The sequence below is a fragment of the Perca flavescens genome, chromosome 3 (genome assembly GCF_004354835.1).
Source record: "Perca flavescens isolate YP-PL-M2 chromosome 3, PFLA_1.0, whole genome shotgun sequence".
NCBI classification, from domain to species: Eukaryota; Metazoa; Chordata; class Actinopteri; order Perciformes; family Percidae; genus Perca; species Perca flavescens.
In genome coordinates, this window is record NC_041333.1 from 13,155,628 (window position 1) to 13,177,925 (window position 22,298).

The 22,298-nt window shown below is 41.8% G+C and overlaps 2 protein-coding genes across 2 annotated transcripts; both read left to right on the forward strand.

Annotated features, from left to right (window-relative positions):
- The first annotated feature begins 15 nt into the window (after positions 1 to 15).
- On the forward strand, positions 16 to 9,344 carry LOC114552266 (extracellular calcium-sensing receptor). Its single transcript, XM_028572932.1, has 8 exons — positions 16 to 137; positions 676 to 970; positions 1,080 to 1,369; positions 1,675 to 1,970; positions 3,190 to 3,395; positions 3,533 to 3,754; positions 4,200 to 4,323; positions 8,440 to 9,344. The coding sequence occupies exons 1-8, from the start codon at positions 31 to 33 to the stop codon at positions 9,342 to 9,344; spliced, it is 2,445 nt and encodes an 814-aa protein (XP_028428733.1). The 5' UTR covers positions 16 to 30.
- A 685-nt stretch (positions 9,345 to 10,029) lies between these two features.
- Positions 10,030 to 15,264, forward strand: LOC114553379 (extracellular calcium-sensing receptor-like). Its single transcript, XM_028574654.1, has 8 exons — positions 10,030 to 10,127; positions 11,200 to 11,494; positions 11,596 to 11,885; positions 12,167 to 12,459; positions 13,100 to 13,305; positions 13,439 to 13,660; positions 14,044 to 14,167; positions 14,262 to 15,264. The coding sequence occupies exons 1-8, from the start codon at positions 10,069 to 10,071 to the stop codon at positions 15,164 to 15,166; spliced, it is 2,394 nt and encodes a 797-aa protein (XP_028430455.1). The 5' UTR covers positions 10,030 to 10,068; the 3' UTR covers positions 15,167 to 15,264.
- The last annotated feature ends 7,034 nt before the right edge of the window (positions 15,265 to 22,298 follow it).

Here is a 22,298-nt window from a genome sequence, read left to right on the forward strand (position 1 = left end):
CAGGGTACCACTCGTCTTCCTGCATTCGCAATGAATGGTGATTTCATTATCGGTGGTGTTTTGTCCATACACTACTACATGTACACAGTGAAGCATAACTACACCACCATGCCTGAGCCACTAAGATGCACAGGAAGGTTAGTAAGAGGGAGAAGTGGGGGATAAGAGGATGTTAGACTGTGTGGCAATATAATTGTTTTGATGTATATGATGTGCTTACAATTGTGTTGCAGGTTTTGTGTTGGACTGAAAACGTAAAAAAAAAATTATTATTTCACATTGAGTGCCAAGTCAGTATTTAGCTATATATATATATCGCAGGTATTATATTCACAAAAATATAAATTTGACTGTATCAAAATTAAGCATTTTTGTTTATTAACTGAAAGATGTTTTAACAATTGATTCATAGCCTACATATTTAAGAGACCTAAAAACAAATTAAAACTTTAGTTGATTATTAATAATCCATGCATTGAGATTCTTAAGAATTATTGACTGATATCTAATCCTGTGTTTTTGGTTTTCCAACTCTTTGATTGTATACTGTTGAGTATACTGTATTTGGTTCACAGATGTGCATCTATAAGTTATTGTCAATAACTATGAATTGCAGTTAAAATTGTGAATTGTCCTTGTCTGAATTCAAACAGTGACATGAGTGTCTGTGTGCAGCATTGACTCCCGTGAACTGCGCTTCTCACGCGCAATGATCTTCGCCATCGAGGAGATAAACAACAGCACGGAGCTGCTGCCGGGAATCAAACTCGGTTATCAGATCTACGACTCATGCGGCTCGGTGCCCGTAGCGGTGCATGTGGCATTCCAGCTTTCAAATGGCCTGGACCCGGTGTTTTACACTGGTGACAACTGCTCACAATCTGGTATGGTGATGGCTGTCGTTGGTGAGTCTGGGTCCTCGCCATCCATCAGCATCTCACGCATCACTGGGCCCTTTAACATCCCTCAAGTAGGCTAAGCTAAATATGTTTAATTTTCTTTGAAACTGGGTTTAAAATAAACCAGTGCTATTTTTCTTGAAAGTCCTGTTGAATAACTACACTTTTGTTTTCCTTTAGGTGAGCCACTTTGCCACTTGTGCATGTCTGTCCGATAAGCAGCAGTACCCAAATTTCTTCAGAACTGTCCCTAGTGATCAGTTCCAGGCTGACGCGCTGGCCAAGTTGGTAAAACACTTCGGCTGGACTTGGATAGGTGCTGTCCGGTCAGATTCGGACTATGGCAATAATGGTATGGCATCTTTTCTGGACGCAGCACACAGAGAGGGGATCTGTGTGGAATACTCTGAATCTTTCTTTCGGAACCACCCACGCAGCAGGATCCAGAGAGTAGCTGACGTTATCCGCAGGTCTGATATTCCTTGTGCTTACACTGACCTTCTGCACACAAAACCACATAAATGTGTAGTTGAATATAAGATGGATGGTTGTTTTATTCTCTCAGTGACAATTTGGAAATGTACCTTTTTTTCCATCGCATTTATTTTTATTGATATTGTTTATTTAAATTTGAATTAGTGAGACCAATACTGTACATTCACATTCATGTTAAAACACCACAAAAAGTAAAGTATAGTTTTGAAATATTTAAAACCATAAATATTTTATTAATAGGTCTACTAATATAATACAATACATTATAATTTATCTACAGGTCGACAGCTATGGTTGTTGTGGCATTTACATCCCCTGGAGACCTGAGGATTCTGCTGGAGGAGCTGTCGCTAAAGCCTTTTCCACCTCGCCAGTGGATAGGCAGCGAAGCCTGGGTAACAGACCCAGACATGCTGAGGTTTAGTTTCTGTGCTGGAGCCATCGGATTTGGCATTCAGAAATCTGGTATCCCAGGTCTGAGAGACTTCTTGCTGGATCTCTCTCCTTCTAAAGTGGCTGCCTCTCCAGTGCTTACTGAGTTCTGGGAGGATGCATTCAACTGCAGGCTGGAAAAAAGTGAGAAAGTTTTTCTTATGTTTACCAGAGGATAGACACTCACGTTTTTTTTTTGATTGTCTGTCTGAGTGGAGCTTCCTGTGTTAAAATGTCCACCGCTGCTTTTAGGCCAAACCCCAGGTTAACAGGGAGATGTATTGATATTGAACAAAAGACATTTCATTGGTATATGGTGCATCTCTGTGAATAATTTCACTTAATATGATGCTTTCTGTTGTTTGTATGAACTTGGCTGATAATTGTTTCACAATGTCAACATGTTTATGCTGAAGACAAGAACACAGTTTAGACAGGCCACCAAGCTAAATAAAGATAAAACAAATTGTACTTGCCAGCATGGATCATTTACAGCAGAGGAGACAAAAATCTTTCAGATGAAGGGCCAAAATGTATCTGGATGGAAGGCCACGGGCCAAGAGTAAACGTTGATGTTGAAGAACCGTAATTCTTGTAATTCTTCGTAGATAAAAACTTAACTGCGTATGTAATTTAATAGCAAAGTTTACCACCGCTGTGCTTTATATTGTCGAAAAACTAAGATTAAATAATTTTTAGCTGCACAAAATGTATGTTTTCTATTCATTACCAAACTTCCCAAATTAGGCAGTCTTAATTTAAACTATATAGGCTATGGAAGTATGTATGTAGTTCTAATTAGGCTATTATACTGATTTCAGATTAGTAATTTATCTAAAAAAAACATTATAACAGATCATGTGAGTATTTCATTAAAGCAACATATTTTTTTGACTTATAAAAATGTTACTTATTGTCTGAAGACTGATTTGTGTCACTGTGAGCTGGAATATATAAAGGTTAAAAAAAACTAAAGTCAACTAAAGACATATCTGCAAAACAGTGCTTTGAAATGTAATGTAAAATAATATTTTACTAATAAATTAATTTAATTAATTAACAAAACAAAAAAGAACTAGAAAGGCACTTGGAGAACACAAACCTCCAACCTATCTCGCAATGTTAACAAAAGTGACAGATAATTTGTGTATCCGCCCTGTAATTCTGATCGGCTTCCAAATTGAATATGTTTTTACCTGGAACAACCTTCCACCAAGGTTAATGAAAATAGGCCTGTTGTTTTCTGTACTCCTGCTGGCAAACAGACAAACCAAAATCATAACTGCTGTGGTGGAGTTAATAACCAACACATACGGATAAATAATGTAATATCATTGTCACAGCCTCTTTCATGTGTATTTAGGTACAGCCGCAGACAAGAGATTATGTGATGGAACTGAAGACATAAAGACGCTCCAGAGCCCGTACACTGACACATCTCAGCTCCGGATCACTAACATGGTATACAAGGCTGTTTATGCAATAGCTCATGCCATTCATAAAACAGTGTGTCAGAAAACACATTTTACAACACAGTGTGACAAATTCACCAGGATAGAGTCCAAAGAGGTCAGTCGAAACAAATAAGTGAAAACCCCAATGCCCTTTTTTGATATAATGTACCTTTTTATGAAATTAAATATTAATTTTATCTTATATTATTTCAATTCCCTCCTTCACTGTCTGCCTTTACTTCATCCTCACAGGTTCTTACTCAGCTGAAGGAAGTACATTTTTCCCAAAATGGTTATGATGTGTCATTTGATGACAATGGGGATCCTGTGGCCAGATACGAACTGGTTAACTGGCAAAATAGTGAGAGTGGCAGTATTAAGTTGGTGACAGTAGGGCACTACGATGCATCACTGCCGGTGGGCCAGAAGTTCTGTATCAACAGGAACCTCACCTGGGTGGACGGTGGGACACAAGTAAGTAGCCCAAAGCAATAATTTAACATTAAAATGGTGATCTTAATCCAAGCTACCTAGCAGAATTTGGGGAGCAGGCAACATCGCAAAAAAACCCAACAGAAAGTCTGAGAGGGTTCAGGTTATCGCCTTTCTCGCTCAATGCCGCTGTGTCCAAGCCAAGCCTAGGAGCAGAGACCTTACTGCATGCTTATACGTTATTAGTCCAGGTAGAGCAAGCTAATGCTGACAGGGAGAGAGATTAGAGACACTGTATCACTATAGCCGATCCAGTCTGCTCAAAGTGGTGGTCTTTTTCAGTTACAGTTTGGTTACAGTGATGATTAACATTTTCAGGACACATCTTATTGTTTTCAGACAGACTTGAAAAAAAATGTGAACCTATCGATTAATAGAGTTTTGTAGCACACGTTAATATGTGTGTTTGTTTGTCTTTGTGTGCCAGGTTCCTATGTCAGTGTGCACTGACAGCTGTCATTCAGGAACTCGTAAAGTACTGCAGAAAGGAAAACCCATCTGCTGTTATGATTGTATACCGTGTCCTGAAGGAGAGATTAGCAATGCTACAGGTATTTGTTTTTCTCCAAATATCTACAGTACAACATCAAATATACATTACAACAATTTGCCTTTTGAATTTGAAGCCTGGATGCTGTCTCAAGCTGCCTTAAAGCTGTAAACCACTGGATGGCCCAACTGAACTGTCTAAATCTGAAATAATACTATTCGCCCAACACCATCACCAGTCCCAACAGCCTTGGGTCCACTATCTAGTAACGTCAAGCCAACCGCCAGCAATTTAGGTGTCATTTTTGACTCAGACTTCACCTTCATCCCACACATCAATAAAGCTGTTTAGTCCTGTTTTCTCCATATCAGAACCATCTCCAAAATCACAAAACATGTTCGTCTTTTTTATCATCACCTTCCATTTTATTTATTTAATTGTTGTCTTTCTGTCCTTTAAAGCTGCCCCATCTTCTATTCTCACATTACAATGATGCGTAAGTTCGTATAGGCTTCGCCCTGCTGTTGCTATTGGGTTTATCCCTTCGCGCATGCGCAGTCGTAAAGATTTCTTTTTACGCCCAGCATGGGCCTCTATTATGTCCGCAGTTACTGTATATTACAGTTGCGCGACCATCGAACTGCTCCCTATTTTTCTTCAGCGACAAGCAACTTGAAGACTTGAAGACCAGTGCTGTCCGCCGGCGTACCCAACTCATGGACCGGCTACATCCGGCCGCCAGCTCTCCACCCGAGCTGCAAGGCGGACCTTGGCCCCGTTCCCCGGGCTGGCCGCCAACAGGAACCGAAGCGGCAGACGATGGCAGCCAGTCGGACAGTTGGGTAATGTAAGGTTACCACCAGCGGCGACACCCGGACATCCCGGAAGAGACCTCTTTGGTGGGCACGAATCCACTGACTCAATACCCCTGGAGATGATTATCTTGCCAGCTCTCCCTCTTCCCCTGTTGGGAGAACTTGAGCTCGAAAGAGCAGAGGATTACGGAGCCCGCCACTCAGCGTTCTCCTTTTTCTTTTCCAGTAGGGGAGCACAGCACTAGTGGCTTTTCTCTTGTTCTCAACCTGTGTAAATGCTGAGTAGCATTCCCCGATTCCAGGAGATGGGTGGCTTCGTTGTCTCGCTAAGCACCGTTCACCACGGCTCAAGGCAACATGAAAATGAAGCTCCTAGCGGTCCCGTCACTGTGGTAGAGCTTGGCCTCCATCCTGTCTCCAACGGCCCCTTTTTTTGGCCAACGGGAGCCCACACTGCTGTTTCCCCGAACCAGGTCCATGCTTGTTCCACTGACCGCGCGTACCTGTGTACTGCCTGGGTGACTGCGGCACAGAACAACATCGCTCTGCTGCTCTGCTGATAGTTAAGCTTTGGCTGTACCCCGCTAAGGCTGGGGCAGCCACAAGCTGTAGGTAGTGTTGAGGAGATGCGGAAACACACCTCCTGGAGAGCAGCAATTGGGCCACAATAATGGCAACGAGATGTCGGCTCAAGGAGACAAACTCTCAGCGCCATGGCTAGACGCACTAAGCTCTCTGCTGTCACGCATCACGCCTCACATACCAGTGTCGGCGCTGTCTGTGATGCGTCTCCTGGGAATGAGATCTGCGAGTCACGTGGTGGTTCCTCTGGGTCTCCTCCACATGAGAGAAATTCAGAGATGGTTCGGTCACCTACACCTCGACCTGGCACGGCACAGGAGGTGCGTGCTGACCATCCCTCTCTCTTTACAGTTGGACCTGACATATTGGGGAAACCCCTAGACCCTGTCATCCGGTTTTCCCCTGGGGAGAGTGACGTCACACATAATGGTGTACACAGACGTGTCTCTCACCGGTGGTGGGAGGGAGATGGCCAGATTCTCCACTTCCTCAAATAAATTGCCTGGAGCTGTCCACGGTGCTGAAAGTGTTGAAGCATTTCGCCTGAGTGGTGACAGGGAGATATGTAGTCGTAAGGACAGACAACATGACAGCAGCGGCATACATAAACCGTCAGGGTGGCGCGCGCTTGGCTTGGCTGTTAGAAATAGCCAGGAGCCTGCTGCTGTGGGCACACAGACACCTGCTGTCACTCAGAGCGATGTACATTCTCTCTCACAACGAGAACGAGAAATTGAACCCCACTCTCGTGCAGATGCTATGGAGCAGGTTCGGGAGAGCGAAAGTGGATCTGTTCGCCTCATGAGAAAAAGCACAGTGCGCACTGTAGTTTTCTATAAACACACGGGACAATCCACCTCTCGGGGTCGATGCTTTTTCTCACCGACCATGGCCCAGAGCCCTCCTATATGCTTTTCTCCCGGTCCCTCTTATTCACACGAGCGCATCATGGTTCCCGACCCTGGTTCAACTACTGGCAGGGTCCCCGTGGCAACTGCTGTGGCATGGGGACGCACTGTCGCAGCTGAACGGTGCGATATCCCACCCCCCCAGTAATAAGCATGCGGCTATGGGCCTGGCCGCTAAGTGGCAACGCTTGGAGAGGCTAGGTTTGCCCCCTGCCATTTTGTGCATTATCCGGGGTGTGAGAGCCCCCTCTACTATGGCATGTTACACTGGATGATGGTCCGCTTTCCGGCGCTGGTGTGTAGAGAAAGGCGCAGAACCCACAGTGTCCTCTGCCCCTCGTGTTGACTTACCTCCAAACATTGGTGGATAATGATTTGGCTCTGTCGGGGGTTAGACGACCCTGTTGTGCGCACTCTCACACCTCAATGGGATTTAACCCTGGTGATCCGAGCTCTAGGGAATCCTCCTTTTGAGCCTCTAGCACAAGTTTCTCTCAGGATGCTGTCACTGAAAAACAGTGGTCCTCCTCGCCTTGACGTCGGCTAAGAGGGTGAGTGATTTATGCACGCTGTCGGTTTCTTCGTCCTGCCTCTCCATTAGAGGGGACGGGAGCATGGCTGCTTTACAGCCAAATCCTTAATTTACGCCAAAGGTTTTAACCAACTCTTTACGGTCGAGGATGTTCTCCCTCTGGGTTTTTTTCCCTCCGCCTCACAACAACGTCGCAGAGGAGGTGTCTGACTGATTTTGCCCGGTGCGCGCGTTATCTCAGTATGTTTTACGCGCAGTACACATCAGACGAACACAGCAGCTGTTACAGAAAGCGCTTCCAAGGTGTGGCCCTTTCAAAGCAGCGGCTGTCTCACTGGCTGTGTGAAGCTATCACCCAAGCCTATAGCATGGAGGGAGTGGAAGCCCCTCAGGGCATACGGGCACATTCTACGTGAGTGCCATCAGCATCCGCGGCCCTCAGAGACATGATGGTTGCTGACATCTGCGCAGCTACTTCCTGGGCATCTCCGTGCCCTTTCATCCGTCTTTATCTGTGTGATGTGTCCGAATCCTCGATGACGCACTCGGTCCTATCAACACTCAAAATGATGTGCTGCTGGATGTGTTTTTGCTACTGTCTCCATCCCTACTGCCCTTGAGTGGCTGTGAGGAATGGGGGTGCTTGCAGTTATTAATCAAGTTATTAATTTTTACCATTATAAAGCACTTTCACAATCATGACATGGGCCATACAATTGGTAATAGGTTTTTAACAAAATAATGTATTGTGTTTTTATCAAAATAATGTATTGTTTGATACATTAAAACTTATTCAGTCCAAATAGGAATAAGTATTAGTCTATGTTCTGCTTGTGGACCTTGTGTTGCAGGTGGCATTCACTACATCAGCTTCAGCCTATACGAAATAGAACGATAGTTACGTATTGTAACTCCAGATTCTATGACTATAGGCATAGCCCTCTAATATTCAGGCCACCTGCTTCACCAACATTGGCTGAAGAAAAATGCTGATGTTGGGAGCATTTATATGGTCGCGCAACTGTACATTATATACAGTAACTGCAGACGTAAGAGAGGCCCGTGCAGGGCACAAGGACGCGAAAGAAATCTTCACAACTGCGCATGCTCGAAAGGATAAACCCAATAGCAACAGCTCTTAGAGGGCTATGCCTATACACATAGAATATGGAGTTACAATACGTAACTATCGTTAATTGATTTTGTATGTGCTTTTATTTCTCCTGTCAAAGCAGTTTGTAAACTATTGTCTTTAAAGGTCCTATACAAAAACAGTTATTATTATTATTATTATTATTATTATTAAACTACTAAAAGCCCTTTATGTTTTATTTTTTCAGATTCCTCTGATTGTTTCCCTTGCCCCAAGGAGTTTTGGCCTAATGCAGAGAGAGACACTTGTCTCCCCAAGCCTGTAGAGTTTCTTTCCTACAACGAGGTCCTAGGAATCATCCTGGCTACATTCTCAGTTGGTGGTGCCTGTCTTGCCATTATAACAGCGGCTGTTTTCTATCGTCACAGGACATCCCCGATTGTCAGGGCCAACAACTCTGAGCTGAGCTTCCTGCTGCTCTTCTCCCTGACTCTATGTTTCTTATGTTCATTAACTTTCATTGGAGCACCCTCTGAGTGGTCCTGCATGCTGCGCCACACAGCGTTTGGAATCACCTTCGTCCTCTGTATGTCTTGTGTTCTTGGAAAAACAATAGTAGTGTTAATGGCCTTCAAAGCTACACTCCCAGGTAGTAATGTGATGAAATGGTTTGGTCCTCCACAGCAAAGAATGACTGTAGTTTCTTTTACGCTTATTCAAGTTTTAATATGTACTATTTGGTTGGTTCTTAGTCCCCCTTTTCCAATGAAAAACCTAACCATATACAAAGAGAGAATCATCCTGGAGTGTGCATTAGGCTCAGCTATTGGGTTCTGGGCTGTGCTTGGGTACATAGGCTTACTGGCTGTCTTTTGCTTTGTGTTAGCTGTCCTAGCTCGGAAATTACCTGATAATTTTAATGAAGCCAAGCTCATCACCTTCAGCATGCTGATATTCTGTGCAGTCTGGATCACCTTTATCCCTGCATATGTCAGCTCTCCCGGGAAATTTACTGTGGCTGTGGAGATATTTGCCATTCTGGCCTCCAGTTTTGGACTCATACTGTGTATATTTGCTCCAAAGTGTTTTATCATATTGGTTAAGCCAGAGAAGAACACCAAGAAACATTTAATGAACAAAAATCAATCCTAAGACAACTGAGGTTTGGAAATAGTTAAGATGGCAACATGCAGCATGTGAGCTGTGCACATCCAAGAAAGTCTTCACCTTGTTGTAGATTATTTTTGCATTTAATATTTTCTTAATTGTCATATTGTGAATGTCCTTTTAATGTTGATGTTGTATTTTATAAATATTCTTAAAAATTAAGTGAATAAATTAAGTCTAAATTCACAACATAAACTTTCATTTATTATAAAATAATTTTCTTTTAAAAAATATGTCTGTATCTGCATTTTTTTAAATGGGATTGGAGGTGTGCATTTGTTAGGCTTAATTCTAATATAAGCTAAATCAAAGCGAAATAAATGAAACGGTAGGACTGGACTGGATAAGGCCATCCTCTCTCTGATGTAAAGTAAACTGACGTACAGTGGAAGGAGGGAAGCTTTGTCTGAACATCTATAAAACACATGCAGTAGGCCCACATCCAGATAGTTGAGGGATGGAGCTCTCTGCTCTCTATATTGGCCTGATCCTGTCTCTGGGCTTGTGTGATCTGAACTCAGCTCTTGCCTTGACTGGTTCTGAGGATGATGTTAAACAAAGGGCTGGGCTTACAGAGGATAGGACTGGTGCTGGGGTCAGCACTCAGACTTCATCTGTGAGATGTAAGCTCCAGGGTACCACTCGTCTCCCTGTGTTCTCAATGGATGGTGACTACGTTATTGGGGGTGTTTTGTCCATACACTACTACATGCCCACAGTGAAGCATGACTACGCCACCATGCCTGAGCCACTAAGATGTACAGGAAGGTTAGTAAGAGGGTGAAGTGGGGGATAAGAGGATGTTAGACTGTGTGGCGATATAATTATTGTGATTTGTATCATGTGCTTACAATTGGGTTGCAGGTTTTGTGTTGGACTGATAAAAAAAAGAAATATATTTCACATAAAGTGCCAATTCAGTATTTAGTCATATACAGTACAGGCCAAAAGTTTTTACACACCTTCTCATTCAATGCGTTTCCTTTATTTTCATGACTATTTGCATCGTAGATTCTCACTGAAGGCATCAAACTATGAATGAACACATATGGAAGTATGTACTTAACAAAAAAGTGTGAAATAACTGAAAACATGTCTTATATTTTATATTCTTCAAAGTAGTCACCCTTTGCTTTTTTTGATAACTCTGCAAACCCTTGGTGTTCTCTTAATGAGCTTCATGAGGTAGTCACCTGAAATGGTTTTCACGTCACAGGTGTGCTTTGTCAGGGTTAATTAGTGGAATTTTTTCCCTTATTAATAAAAAAGCAAAGGGTGGCTACTTTGAAGAATCTAAAATATAAGACATGTTTTCAGTTATTTCACACTTTTTTGTTAAGTACATCATTTGTGTGTTCATTCATAGTTTTGATGCCTTCAGTGAGAATCTACAATGTAAATAGTCATGAAAATAAAAGGAAATGCATTGAATGAGAAGGTGTGTCCAAACTTTTGGCCTGTACTGTATATTGCAGGTATTATATTCACACATTTACAAATTTGAGTTTGATATGAAAAAAACCATTTTTGAATATTAACTGAAAATGTATTTGTATAACAACTGACATATATATTTAAGAAGATACAAACAAATTAAGACTATTGACTATAACTATGTTTTAACCATGCAATAGGATTCTTGTACATTTTGGACTCATATTTAATCTTTTGAATTTTGGTGTTAAGGCACTCTTTGATGCCTGTACAATATTTTGTTCACATATGGGCAGCTATCAGTCATTGTCAATAACTATGAATTGCAATTTCCTTTCATTATTACAACTATTCCTCTTTAATTTGTGAACGTCCTTGATTAAGAGACTTGAGTGTCTGTGTGCAGCATTAACACCCGTGAACTGCGCTTCTCACGCGCAATGATCTTCGCCATCGAGGAGATAAACAACAGCACGGAGCTGCTGCCGGGAATCAAACTCGGTTATCACATCTATGATGCGTGCGGCTCGGTGCCCGTGGCGGTGCATGTGGCATTCCAGCTTTCAAATGCCCTGGACCCGGTGTTTTACACCGGCGACAATTGCTCAAAATCTGGTATGGTGATGGCTGTCGTTGGTGAGTCTGAGTCCACGTCGTCCATCAGCATCTCGCGCATCATCGGGCCCTTTAACATTCCTCAAGTAAATATTCGGAACTTCTGGGAAAATAACTGGAATAGAGACCATACAGTGCTTATTTTTTCGTGTCTCCCGTTAACATTTACCCTGTTATTTTCCTTCAGGTGAGCTACTTTGCCGTTTGTGCATGTCTGTCCGATAAGCAGCAGTACCCAAATTTCTTCAGAACAATCCCTAGTGATCAGTTCCGGGCTGAAGCGCTGGCCAAGTTGGTAAAACACTTTGGCTGGACTTGGATAGGTGCTGTCCGGTCTGATTCAGACTATGGCAATAATGGAATGGCGTCTTTTCTGGACGCAGCACGCAAAGAGGGGATCTGTGTGGAATACTCTGAATCTTTCTATCGGACCTACCCACGTAGCAGGATCCAGAAAGTAGCTGACGTTATCCGCAGGTTTGATGTTCCCTGTGTTGACACTGACCTACACACAAAAGCACAACAAAAATGTTCTGTAAATGTAAGATACATGAGTTTTTTCATGTTCAGTAGCAAATTGGAAATGTTTCTTTTTTTTCGTCAGGTTTATGCATCACTGATATTGTTATAAAAATGGTCAGTCAGCCAAACAGCCTGCTAAAGCGTCATGTAGGCTATCTCATTTTTGTTTGTGTTTACTTTCTTGATATTATTATATTTTAAAACGTATACTGTATTTATTTTAAATGTCTCTCCAGGTCGACAGCTATGGTTGTTGTGGCATTTACATCCCCTGTAGACCTGAGGTTCCTGCTGGAAGAGCTGTCACTTGAGCCTTCTCCACCTCGCCAGTGGATAGGCAGTGAATGGGTAACCGCCCCAGACCTGCTGAAGTTCAGCTTCTGTGCTGGAACCATCGGATTTGGCATTCAGAAATCTGTCATCCCAGGTCTGAGAGACTTCTTGCTGGATCTCTCTCCTTCTAAAGTGGCTGCCTCTCCAATGCTTACTGAGTTCTGGGAGGATGCATTCAACTGCAGGCTGGGAAAAAGTGAGATATTTGTATTTATGTTTAACATAAGAGAGGCACCCACAATTGTGTCCACTTTAGGCTGATCATGTCAGTATTTAATTAATTTGTTGCCTTTTTTAATTGTTTGATGACTGATTTGTGTTGATGTGAGCTAGCATAAATAAAGATTTAAAAAAAAACTAAAATGTGTCCAGATACAAACTGAAACAGCAAAAATTAAAAAAGGCATATCTGCAAAACAGTGCTTTGTAATGTATTGTGTGTATTGTAAAATATTTTTTACTAATAAATTAGAACAATGTAGATATATGGATTTCTGCAAGGCACATTTTGCAGTTTAAAAAAACAAAAATAAATCAAAGACAATTAGAAGGTCACTGACAATATTAACGAAAGTGAAAACTAATTAGCGTATCTGCCCTGTGATTCGGATCTGATCAACAATTTAATGGGGTTTTCCCCGGCCCATGATACAACCTTCTACTAAGTTTCATGAAAAGCAGGCCTGTTATTTTCCGTACTCCTGTGGACAAACAGACAAACAAACCAAACCCAAAACGTAACCCTCCTGCCGGAGGTAGACAAATAATAAACACATAGGGAAGAATAATAATGTAATATCACATATTATTGTCAAGGCCTTTGTCATGTGTTTTAGGTGCAGCCACAGATGAGAGATTATGTGACGGAACTGAAGACATAAAGACACTCCAGAGCCCGTACACTGACACATCTCAGCTCCGGATCACTAACATGGTATACAAGGCTGTTTATGCAATAGCTCATGCCATTCATAAAGCAGTGTGTCAGGAAACAAATTCTACAACTCAGTGTGACAAATTCACCAGGATAGAATCCAAAGAGGTCAGTTTAAAATAAGTGAAAACGCCAATTCTCTCTTTTTCCATAATGTACCTTTTCTGACATAAAATATTTGTTTTATTTGATGTTATTTCCTTGCTCCCCCTCACTGTTTACCTTTATTTCATCTTTGCAGGTTCTTACTCAGCTGAAGAAAGTAAATTTTTCCCAAAATGGTTATGATGTGTCGTTTGATGCCAACGGTGATCCTGTGGCCCGATATGAACTGGTTAACTGGCAAAAAAGTGAGAGTGGCAGCATTAAGTTGGTGACAGTAGGGCAATACGATGAATCACTGCCGGTGGGCCAGAAGTTCAAAATAAACAGAAACCTCACCTGGGTGGATGGTGGCACACAAGTAAGAAATGAAAAGCAATACTTTTACATAAATATGGTGATCTTGTAGGGTCTGATATGTGTACATTGAAATAATTTTTGTTCACTGTAATTGTTCCTCCAATCACTACCGAGCCTGCTTGTAACCAGTAGGCTACTGAAAATGTAATCTACTTTAGAATGGCAGTTTATTCAATATTAAATAAATTAATAAATACATAAATAAATAAATATGGCTACAGAATACATCCTAAAATCAATAAATGAGGCGATAAATGTATAAATAAATGTAAAATAAATATATAAATGTGTCAATATAGTTCAATAAATAAATACCTTTCTTTAATCCTCAGAGCTTCAAGGCATACATGAATATGTATGAGTTTGTTTCTCTCTATGTACCAGGTTCCTGTGTCAGTGTGCACTGACAGCTGTCCTCCTGGAACTCGTAAATTGCTGCAGAAAGGAAAACCCATCTGCTGTTATGATTGTATACTGTGTCCTGAGGGAGAGATTAGTAATGCTACAGGTATTTGTTTTTCTCCTAATCCGTAGCCCATGTACTGTACAAGATCAAAATACAGTACAACTGTTAGAAGGCCTTTTTGTTTTATTTTTTTCAGATTCCCCTGATTGTTTCCCTTGCCCCAAGGAGTTCTGGCCTAATGCAGAGAGAGACACTTGTCTCCCCAAACCTGTAGAGTTTCTTTCCTACAACGAGGTCCTAGGAATCATCCTGGCTACATTCTCAGTTGGTGGTGCCTGTCTGGCCATTATAACAGCGGCTGTGTTCTATCGTAACAGGACATCACCGATTGTCAGGGCCAACAACTCTGAGCTGAGCTTCCTGCTGCTCTTCTCCCTGACTCTATGTTTCTTATGTTCATTAACTTTCATTGGAGCACCCTCTGAGTGGTCCTGCATGCTGCGCCACACAGCGTTTGGAATCACCTTCGTCCTCTGTATGTCTTGTGTTCTTGGAAAAACAATAGTAGTGTTAATGGCCTTCAAAGCTACACTCCCAGGTAGTAATGTGATGAAATGGTTTGGTCCTCCACAGCAAAGAATGACTGTAGTGTCTTTCACGTTTTTTCAAGTCCTAATATGTACTATTTGGTTAGTTCTTAGTCCCCCTTTTCCAATGAAAAACCTAACCATATACAAAGAGAGAATCATCCTGGAGTGTGCATTAGGCTCAGCTATTGGGTTCTGGGCTGTGCTCGGGTACATAGGTCTACTGGCTGTCTTCTGCTTTGTGTTAGCTGTCCTAGCTCGGAAATTACCTGATAATTTTAATGAGGCCAAGCTCATCACCTTCAGCATGCTGATATTCTGTGCAGTCTGGATCACCTTTATTCCTGCATATCTCAGCTCTCCTGGGAAATTTACTGTGGCTGTGGAGATATTTGCCATTCTGGCCTCCAGTTTTGGACTAATACTGTGTATATTTGCGCCAAAGTGTTTCATTATATTGTTTAAGCCCGAGAAGAACACCAAGAAACATTTAATGAACAAAAATGTATCCTAAAATTCTGGAAGTTTGGAAATAGTTAAGATCGCAACATACATTATACAACTTATGCTGTGCATAGTCTTTACCTTGTGGATTTACATATTTATATTCACAAGTTTTTTTTTACATTAAATATTTTCCTAACTGTAATGTCATTTTGTGAATGTCCTTTAAATATGTCTAATTTTAGAAATAGTCTTTCATCATTTAACTGAAAATATCAAACAATGTAAATAAATAAAGTCAAAATGCATGACAAACGTGTGGTACTGAGTTTTGTCTCAACATTTTGATTAAATCATTACTATTTTAATATTTTTGTAGGATTAAACAAGTTCACTCAAATCTAAGTTTGATTTAGAATGAGTAAGCTCAGTTATAGCATCATACAATATAAAATTAATTTTAAAGAATAACACATGGCTAGGTAGCACCAACAACACTGCAAAGAGTCTGTGTACTGGGTAATACATGTGTGGTAGTGGTTAAAAAGTGGTAGTCCTCCCTGGAACTCTCTTGGTGTAAGGCCTAACAGCAAAGCCTAAGAGTAAACCCTGGGAAATGGGAGGACGAGTAACAAGCAGAGCACAGCACCCTGACAGTTGTGATATGACCAGCTTGCCTTCATTGTCATCGAGGCAGTACAGTACAGATTTAATTATTGGCAAATTATCAAAGATGTTTATCAATATTAATAAAGTTATGAATATGGTTATTAATAACTTTATCAAATCAACAAACAATCAAAATGGGGCACCACCCTGAAACATCAGGGACCAATAATCAAACTGTGAAACAGTCTCATTAGGTGGTGTTCGCTTTAAAATACAGATCTTAAATTGGGTAATTTATCTGGTATTCTTTAAAGATCCCATGGCATGTAAAGGTGGTAAAGAGGTTTTTTAACATTAATATGCATTCCCCCAGCCTGCCTATGGTCCCCCAGTGGCTAGAAGTGGTGATAGGTGTAAACCGAGCCCTGGGTGTCCTGCTCTGCCTTTGAGAAAATGAAAGCTCAGATGGGCTGATCTGGAATCTGCTCCTTATGAGGTCATAAGGAGCAAGGTTACCTCCCCTTTCTCTGCTTTGCCCGCCCAGAGAATTTGGCCCATCCATGAGAGAGAGACATCATTTCTTTCAAACGAGCAAAGTGGCAGTTGGTCAAGGCCACACCCCCACCCTCCACCTTGCCCCCCTCTCTCCTCCTCAATAGCTACAGACAGAAATGGCATATAAGGAAAGCTCATTGTGGGATTGGCTCTAGTGGCTGTAATTCTGCACCAAGGCTGAATTTCGGGAAAGAGACTTCAGATACAGTTTTAGGGGACCACTAAGGTCTATATAAAAGCATCCAAAGAGCACCATGTCATGGGACCTTTAAACAAAAGGAAGGGTGAATTCGAGCAACGACCTGTTTGACCAACTTATTACAATAAATACACAAATAATCACAGGCAACCGCTATTTAAAATATAGTAGAATTTATTAACTTCAAAATTATCAATGGCCGATCAATAATCCTTCGATCAATTAAAACCCAATATATCCTTTTTTAAACTACAACAAACCAAAAAACAAACCAGCATGTGGGGAGACATGTCTGTGTCTGTGTGAGTGTGTGTGAGAGAGTGCGAGGAGGGGGTGTCGAAATGTAGTCTAGCCCAAAGACTACAAAAATGGCTACTCCTGTGAGCTGCACAAAACTATTTAGCCTCAAGAGGACGGTAGTGGTGGTTGGTGCAGCGCTGTGTGGCTAGAGCAAGCCGGTTAGCTTTCAGGCTAACATCTTACAGACCAAAGAACACACTAGTGTTTTGTGTGTGTGTGTGTGTGTGTGTGTGTGTGTGTGGTTAGTGAAAGAAGAAAGGGGAAAGAAAGAGACACACTTAGATCTTAGTGATCGATAATGACCAGCCCTCTCAGTCACTAACGTGAAATTAGGGCAGACTCTGAGAATTTGTCTGACTAAGGGGACGTTCATTATAACCACTCCGGTGTGCTCCGCCGGTCTACACAGACGGCTGCTCGACTCCTTACCGGAACTCGTAAACAAGCTCACATTACACCTGTTCTTGCCTCCCTTCATTGGCTACCGCTTTGCTTTAGAATACATGTTAAGATTCTGTTGTTCATTTTTACAGCTCTTTATGGTCAAGCCCCAGTTTATATCACTGAACTACTGAAGCCACACGCTCCTCTGAGGTCATTAAGGTCTGCTGACCAGCTAGTCTTTGTTGTCCCTAGAACACAGCTAAAAAATAGGGGAGATCGAGCATTTTCAGTCGTGGCCCTAAAGCTGTGGAATGAACTGCCTCTGCATGTCAGATTGGCCCCCAGCCTTCACATTTTTAAATCACAACTTAAAACTCACTTTTATTCATTGGCCTTTAAACCTGCTTGAGATTTCTATTCTGCATTTTCCAGTTTGTTACTTGTTTTAAATGTTCATTTTGTTACTCGTGTGTTTATACTCTGTCCGAAATCATGTCAATGTCCAGCTCTTTGGTCAACCTGGTTGTTTTAAATGTGCTTTATAAATAAAGTTGGATTGGATTGGATTTATAAGTGGTCATCTACTGCAAGTCAGAAGAGGAGTTGAGATAAATCTAAACAAGAAGAGGACCTAACAGCACAGCTGAAATCCATCTCAGCCTCCACCTGAGGACAGCCATGACCATAGGATACCTTGGAGCAGAGACAAGGACTCTCAACCCCTCTTCAACCCCTCGCTACCTCCTTACCAAAGCCAATTCCATTGCGGATGGACCTCCTTAACCACCTCCCTATTCCCCCTTTGCCCCCTTTCCCCATCCTCCCGGTTTGATTTCCAGATCAAATTAAGGAGCTGGTTACTGTTGGAACTATACTTACCCCCTGCCCTTCTGCCATTAAAAAGAAAAAAAAAACATTAAGGCAAAGGACTGCTGCAGTTAAGAATATAAACACAGATTTATTAAGATAAAAATATGTAAACAGATATAACTATAACAAATATGTGCAATATAACTGAAAGAATGGAAAAGCAGGCTATAAAACCGTGCATACTCACATCTGTAAGCAATGTTCCCTTTATAAATCACAACTAACCCACAAGTGTGCATACGTGAATCAGCCTCTTATCCCGCCCTGTACATCCCCATTTTTAACCATAAAAAGTTAATGCAAAGCACAAACCATGAAAGCTAATCAGTATGTTAATGACCCTGGCAGTTGTTCTTTCGTTACATGACGACTGGGAAAAAGCAAAAAAACTTCTCAGACGCTCGGAAATTGCTGCAAATTGAATTATAATTTTGGCCTGTTCTCGCACAGTGTAGGGAAACCTGATCTATAGACTACCTATATTAATAATATGTCCAAAACGGCAGGCATTACGGCACTCGGGGCCAGCTTCGAGATATCAGACCTATATGATAATATCCTGTCCTCACGATTGTTGGATTCCCTTAAGGTACAGATTTGATCATTGGCAAATTATCAAAGATGTTTTATCAATATTAATAAAGTTATGAATATGGTTATTAATAACTGTATCAAATCGACAAACAATCAAAACGGGGCACCACCCTGCAAGTCAGGGACCAATAATCAAACTGTGGAACAGTCTCATTTCTGTGGTAATCCTCTAAAAAGGAAATAAAAGAAGGGGTGAATCCAAGCACGGACCTGATCGACCAGCAATTATTACAACAAGTACACAAATAATCACAAGCAACTGCTAATTAAGTATAATAAGATTTATTAACGTCACAATTATCAGTAGCTAATCAATAATCCTTCAATAATAAACTTATATACCCTTTTACAATATCACAACCAAAAACAAAGCAAAAAACAAAGCAGCATGGACACGTCTGTGTCTCTGTGTGTATGAGTGTGTGTGAGAGAGAGAGTGAGTGAAAAAGGAGGGGGCGGTGTCGAAGTGTGGTTCTAACACATAAAACAACTCCAAAAATGGCTACTCCTGTGAGCTGCACAAACTATTTAGCCTCAAGAGGGTGGTAGTGGTGCTGGGTGCACGGGCAGGGCTGAAGAAGCCGGGGGTTGCTAGGCAACGCGCACGCTTAGCCGGTATGGTAGCTAGTTCCTGTGTTAGCTCTGTACGAACGTAAGCCGATTCCAGGTGTGAAGCTATTCTACAGCGTTAGCTCGGTAGCTACGCGGCTAGCCTGTGTCGTGTGTGTGTGTGTGTGTTAGAGAGAGAGAAGAAAGAGAAGAAGAGTAAAGAAAAAAGGCACTCTGATCTTTAGTTATCGATAATGACCCAGTTCCCCTCAGCCACTCAGGTCTGGGCTAACGTGCAGTTTAGGACAGACTGAGACTTTTGGTTTTGCTGAGGAAAACGTCACTATAACCAGTTCAGTGACTAACAGCTGATTTTCGCGATTCTATCGCAGACAGTAACTAAACTCCTGAAAGGAGTGATTTAAGCAGGTAGCGATTACAGTTATACCAAGCTACTTAACACCACATAAATCAACGGTATAATTGATCTATTATACATTCACAGACAAGATTAATAATCACATATGGACCAGTACATGATTAAATCAGATCACATTAATGGCAACAATGGTAGCGAACCCTTTGCTCATTAATAACAAAACAAAACGCACTAGTTCTAATATCTGCCCAGAACTGTGTAAAGCCTCCTTACGGTGCGTTATTTGTCAGTTAAAACTTCTTGCCAGAGCTTAACGATCCGTTTCGTCCCGAAGCAGAGGGGACAAGACGTAATCCAGGTCGACCAAACAAGAAACAGAACGCCGTCCTTTTCTTGAATCCAGGCTGATTAAACCCGCTGCAGATGAGGGAATACTTCGGCCAGTATTTCCTCGGATCCCCTTTGTATATCAGACCGATATAAAGTTGTCGCAGCTCAAAACTCGACCAGCGAGGTGATGCTAGCTAGCTAGTCCGGACTAGTGCCTCCTTTCAGCAACCGGGGGTTACCGTGAAAGCGAAGAAGCACGCAGTGCCGACAGCTTTTATCCTTCCTCCGCCTCCTAGTGGCGGGGTGGTGCATTCAAGGACCCGACGACCAATCGGAGAACTGCAACCTGGTCACAGGTGTGAAGCAGTTCTTTGTCTCACCACCAGTCTGCCTTGCCGTCCTCGTGTTGAATGCACTTTCTCCATCTTGCGAAGTGGCGGCTTGTAGGAGTTTGGTGAAACTGGCTTTGGGATTCACATGTAGGCCAAGATCCTTTGTCCTGCCTCCCCTGTGTCTCACCAGTCAACTCAATCTGAGCCAAATCACTGTTTAACCAGCTTCTTGGTCTCCAACAAGGGACAAAAATGATAAAAGCTTAACTTGGTTTAATTCTACCTAAACAACGATCAATGATTACCAAATTTCTCTCTCATATTGCTCCTATTGTAACCAGTGAAAACTGTAAAAAAAATCTAACCAGAAATTTGGTGATCACTGATCGTTGTTTATAGGTACCGGTACATTAAACCACATTAAGCATACCCCTACATATCCTTCTCATCTCCGTGCGTGCTGTAACGCTGTCTGACGGTTCCAGCATTAGCTTAGCCCAGCACAGATCCTGCAGGTAACTGGTTCCAACTAGCCTACTGCTCCAAATTGTGACAAAAATGACAAAATAACGCCAACAGGTTCCTATTTACATGTTGTGATTTGTATAGTCACAGCGTGTACAAAAAACAACGTAACATGAGACACAGCCATCTTCTAACAGTAAACAAACCGGGAACTATATTCTCAGACAGGCTAGCTGCGAGCATATCACTCCGCCCAAGTACTATATTCTTCCGCCTGAGAATATAGTTCCCGGTTTGTTTACAGTTAGAAGACGGCTGTGTCTGATGTTACGTTGTTTTTTGTACACGCTCTGACTCTATAAATCACAACATGTAAATAGGAACATGTTGGCGTTATTTTGTCACTTATTCGGAGCAGTAGGATTACTGGAACCATTACCTGCATGTTCTGTGCTGGCCTGATGCCGCTGGAGCCGTCAGACAGCATTACAGCACGCACGGAGATGAGAAGGATATGTATCAACTTGTTTAACTCTGGGGGTTACGGTGAATAAGCTAAATTCCCAATAAGTCGGCGTGTTCCTTTAACGTCAGATAACGTCCACAATAATATGTCTTTGGCTTAGATTTTTTGACAGTCTTCGGTGGTTATGAGGAGCAATATAAGAGAGAAATTTGGGGGTCGTTGATCGTTGTTTAGGTACATTAAACCACGTTAAGCTTTTTCCTACAATATAGCCTCAATGAAGCAGAAATGCTTAATGTCAGATAACGTCCACAATAATACGACTTTGGGTTAGATTTTTTGACAGTTTTCGGTGGTTATGATGAGCAATATAAGAGATAAATTTGGGGGTCGTTGATTGTTGTTTAGGTACATTAAACCACGTTAAGCTTTTTCCTACAATAGCCTCAATGAAGCAGAAACGCTTAATGTCAGATAACGTCCACAATAATATGACTTTGGGTCAGCTTTAATAGGTTATGAGGAGCAATAGGGGACAGAAATTTGGCGATCATTGATCGTTGTTTAGTTACATTAAACCATGTTAAGCTTTTTCACGTTATAGGACTTATACAGCCCATGAGAACCGTTGGGAGTCAACCCACAGCCGCTCTGCCCTGCTGAAAATGTGAAACAGAAACGCTTAACGTCAGATAACGTCCATAATAATAGGACTTTGGGTTCGATTTTTTGACAGTTTTCAGTGGTTGTGAAGCAGTTCTTTGTCTCACCACCAGTCTGCCTTGTTCTCCTCGTGTTGAACGTAGATACTCCATTTTTGCTCTGAAGGGCGGTTGGTCCATACAGTTCATGGGAGAGAAGGTTAAACTGATATCAACATAGTCCATGCCTTCCTGGGAATGAGAGGCAGTTCACAAGTTCATAATGTTCATATGTTGACTGAGGCTACAGTGTCTGGGCAGACAAATGAGGCAGTGTCTGGGCAGACAAAATTCTAACTTTAGCTAAACACCAAATGTTTAAACAAAACACAATCCTTAACATAATAGGTAAGCAATGAATTATCACTTGTACAACCATTGTAGCTGTTTACATATGACATTAACCCAACATATATTGAAACAAAAACAAAAACAAATTAAAGCTGCGAGCAGCGATGGACGGGCCCTC

What these genes read in the sequence shown, in the direction of transcription:
- LOC114552266 (XM_028572932.1), top strand. Translation starts at nt 31, where the DNA reads ATGAATGGTGATTTCATTATCGGTGGTGTTTTGTCCATACACTACTAC. An exon ending in CCACTAAGATGCACAGGAAG is followed by an intron (nt 138 to 675) that starts GTTAGTAAGAGG and finishes GTCTGTGTGCAG; the next exon opens with CATTGACTCCCGTGAACTGC. An exon ending in GGCCCTTTAACATCCCTCAA is followed by an intron (nt 971 to 1,079) that starts GTAGGCTAAGCT and finishes GTTTTCCTTTAG; the next exon opens with GTGAGCCACTTTGCCACTTG.
- LOC114553379 (XM_028574654.1), top strand. Translation starts at nt 10,069, where the DNA reads ATGCCCACAGTGAAGCATGACTACGCCACCATGCCTGAGCCACTAAGA. An exon ending in CAACTGCAGGCTGGGAAAAA is followed by an intron (nt 12,460 to 13,099) that starts GTGAGATATTTG and finishes CATGTGTTTTAG; the next exon opens with GTGCAGCCACAGATGAGAGA. An exon ending in CCAGGATAGAATCCAAAGAG is followed by an intron (nt 13,306 to 13,438) that starts GTCAGTTTAAAA and finishes TCATCTTTGCAG; the next exon opens with GTTCTTACTCAGCTGAAGAA.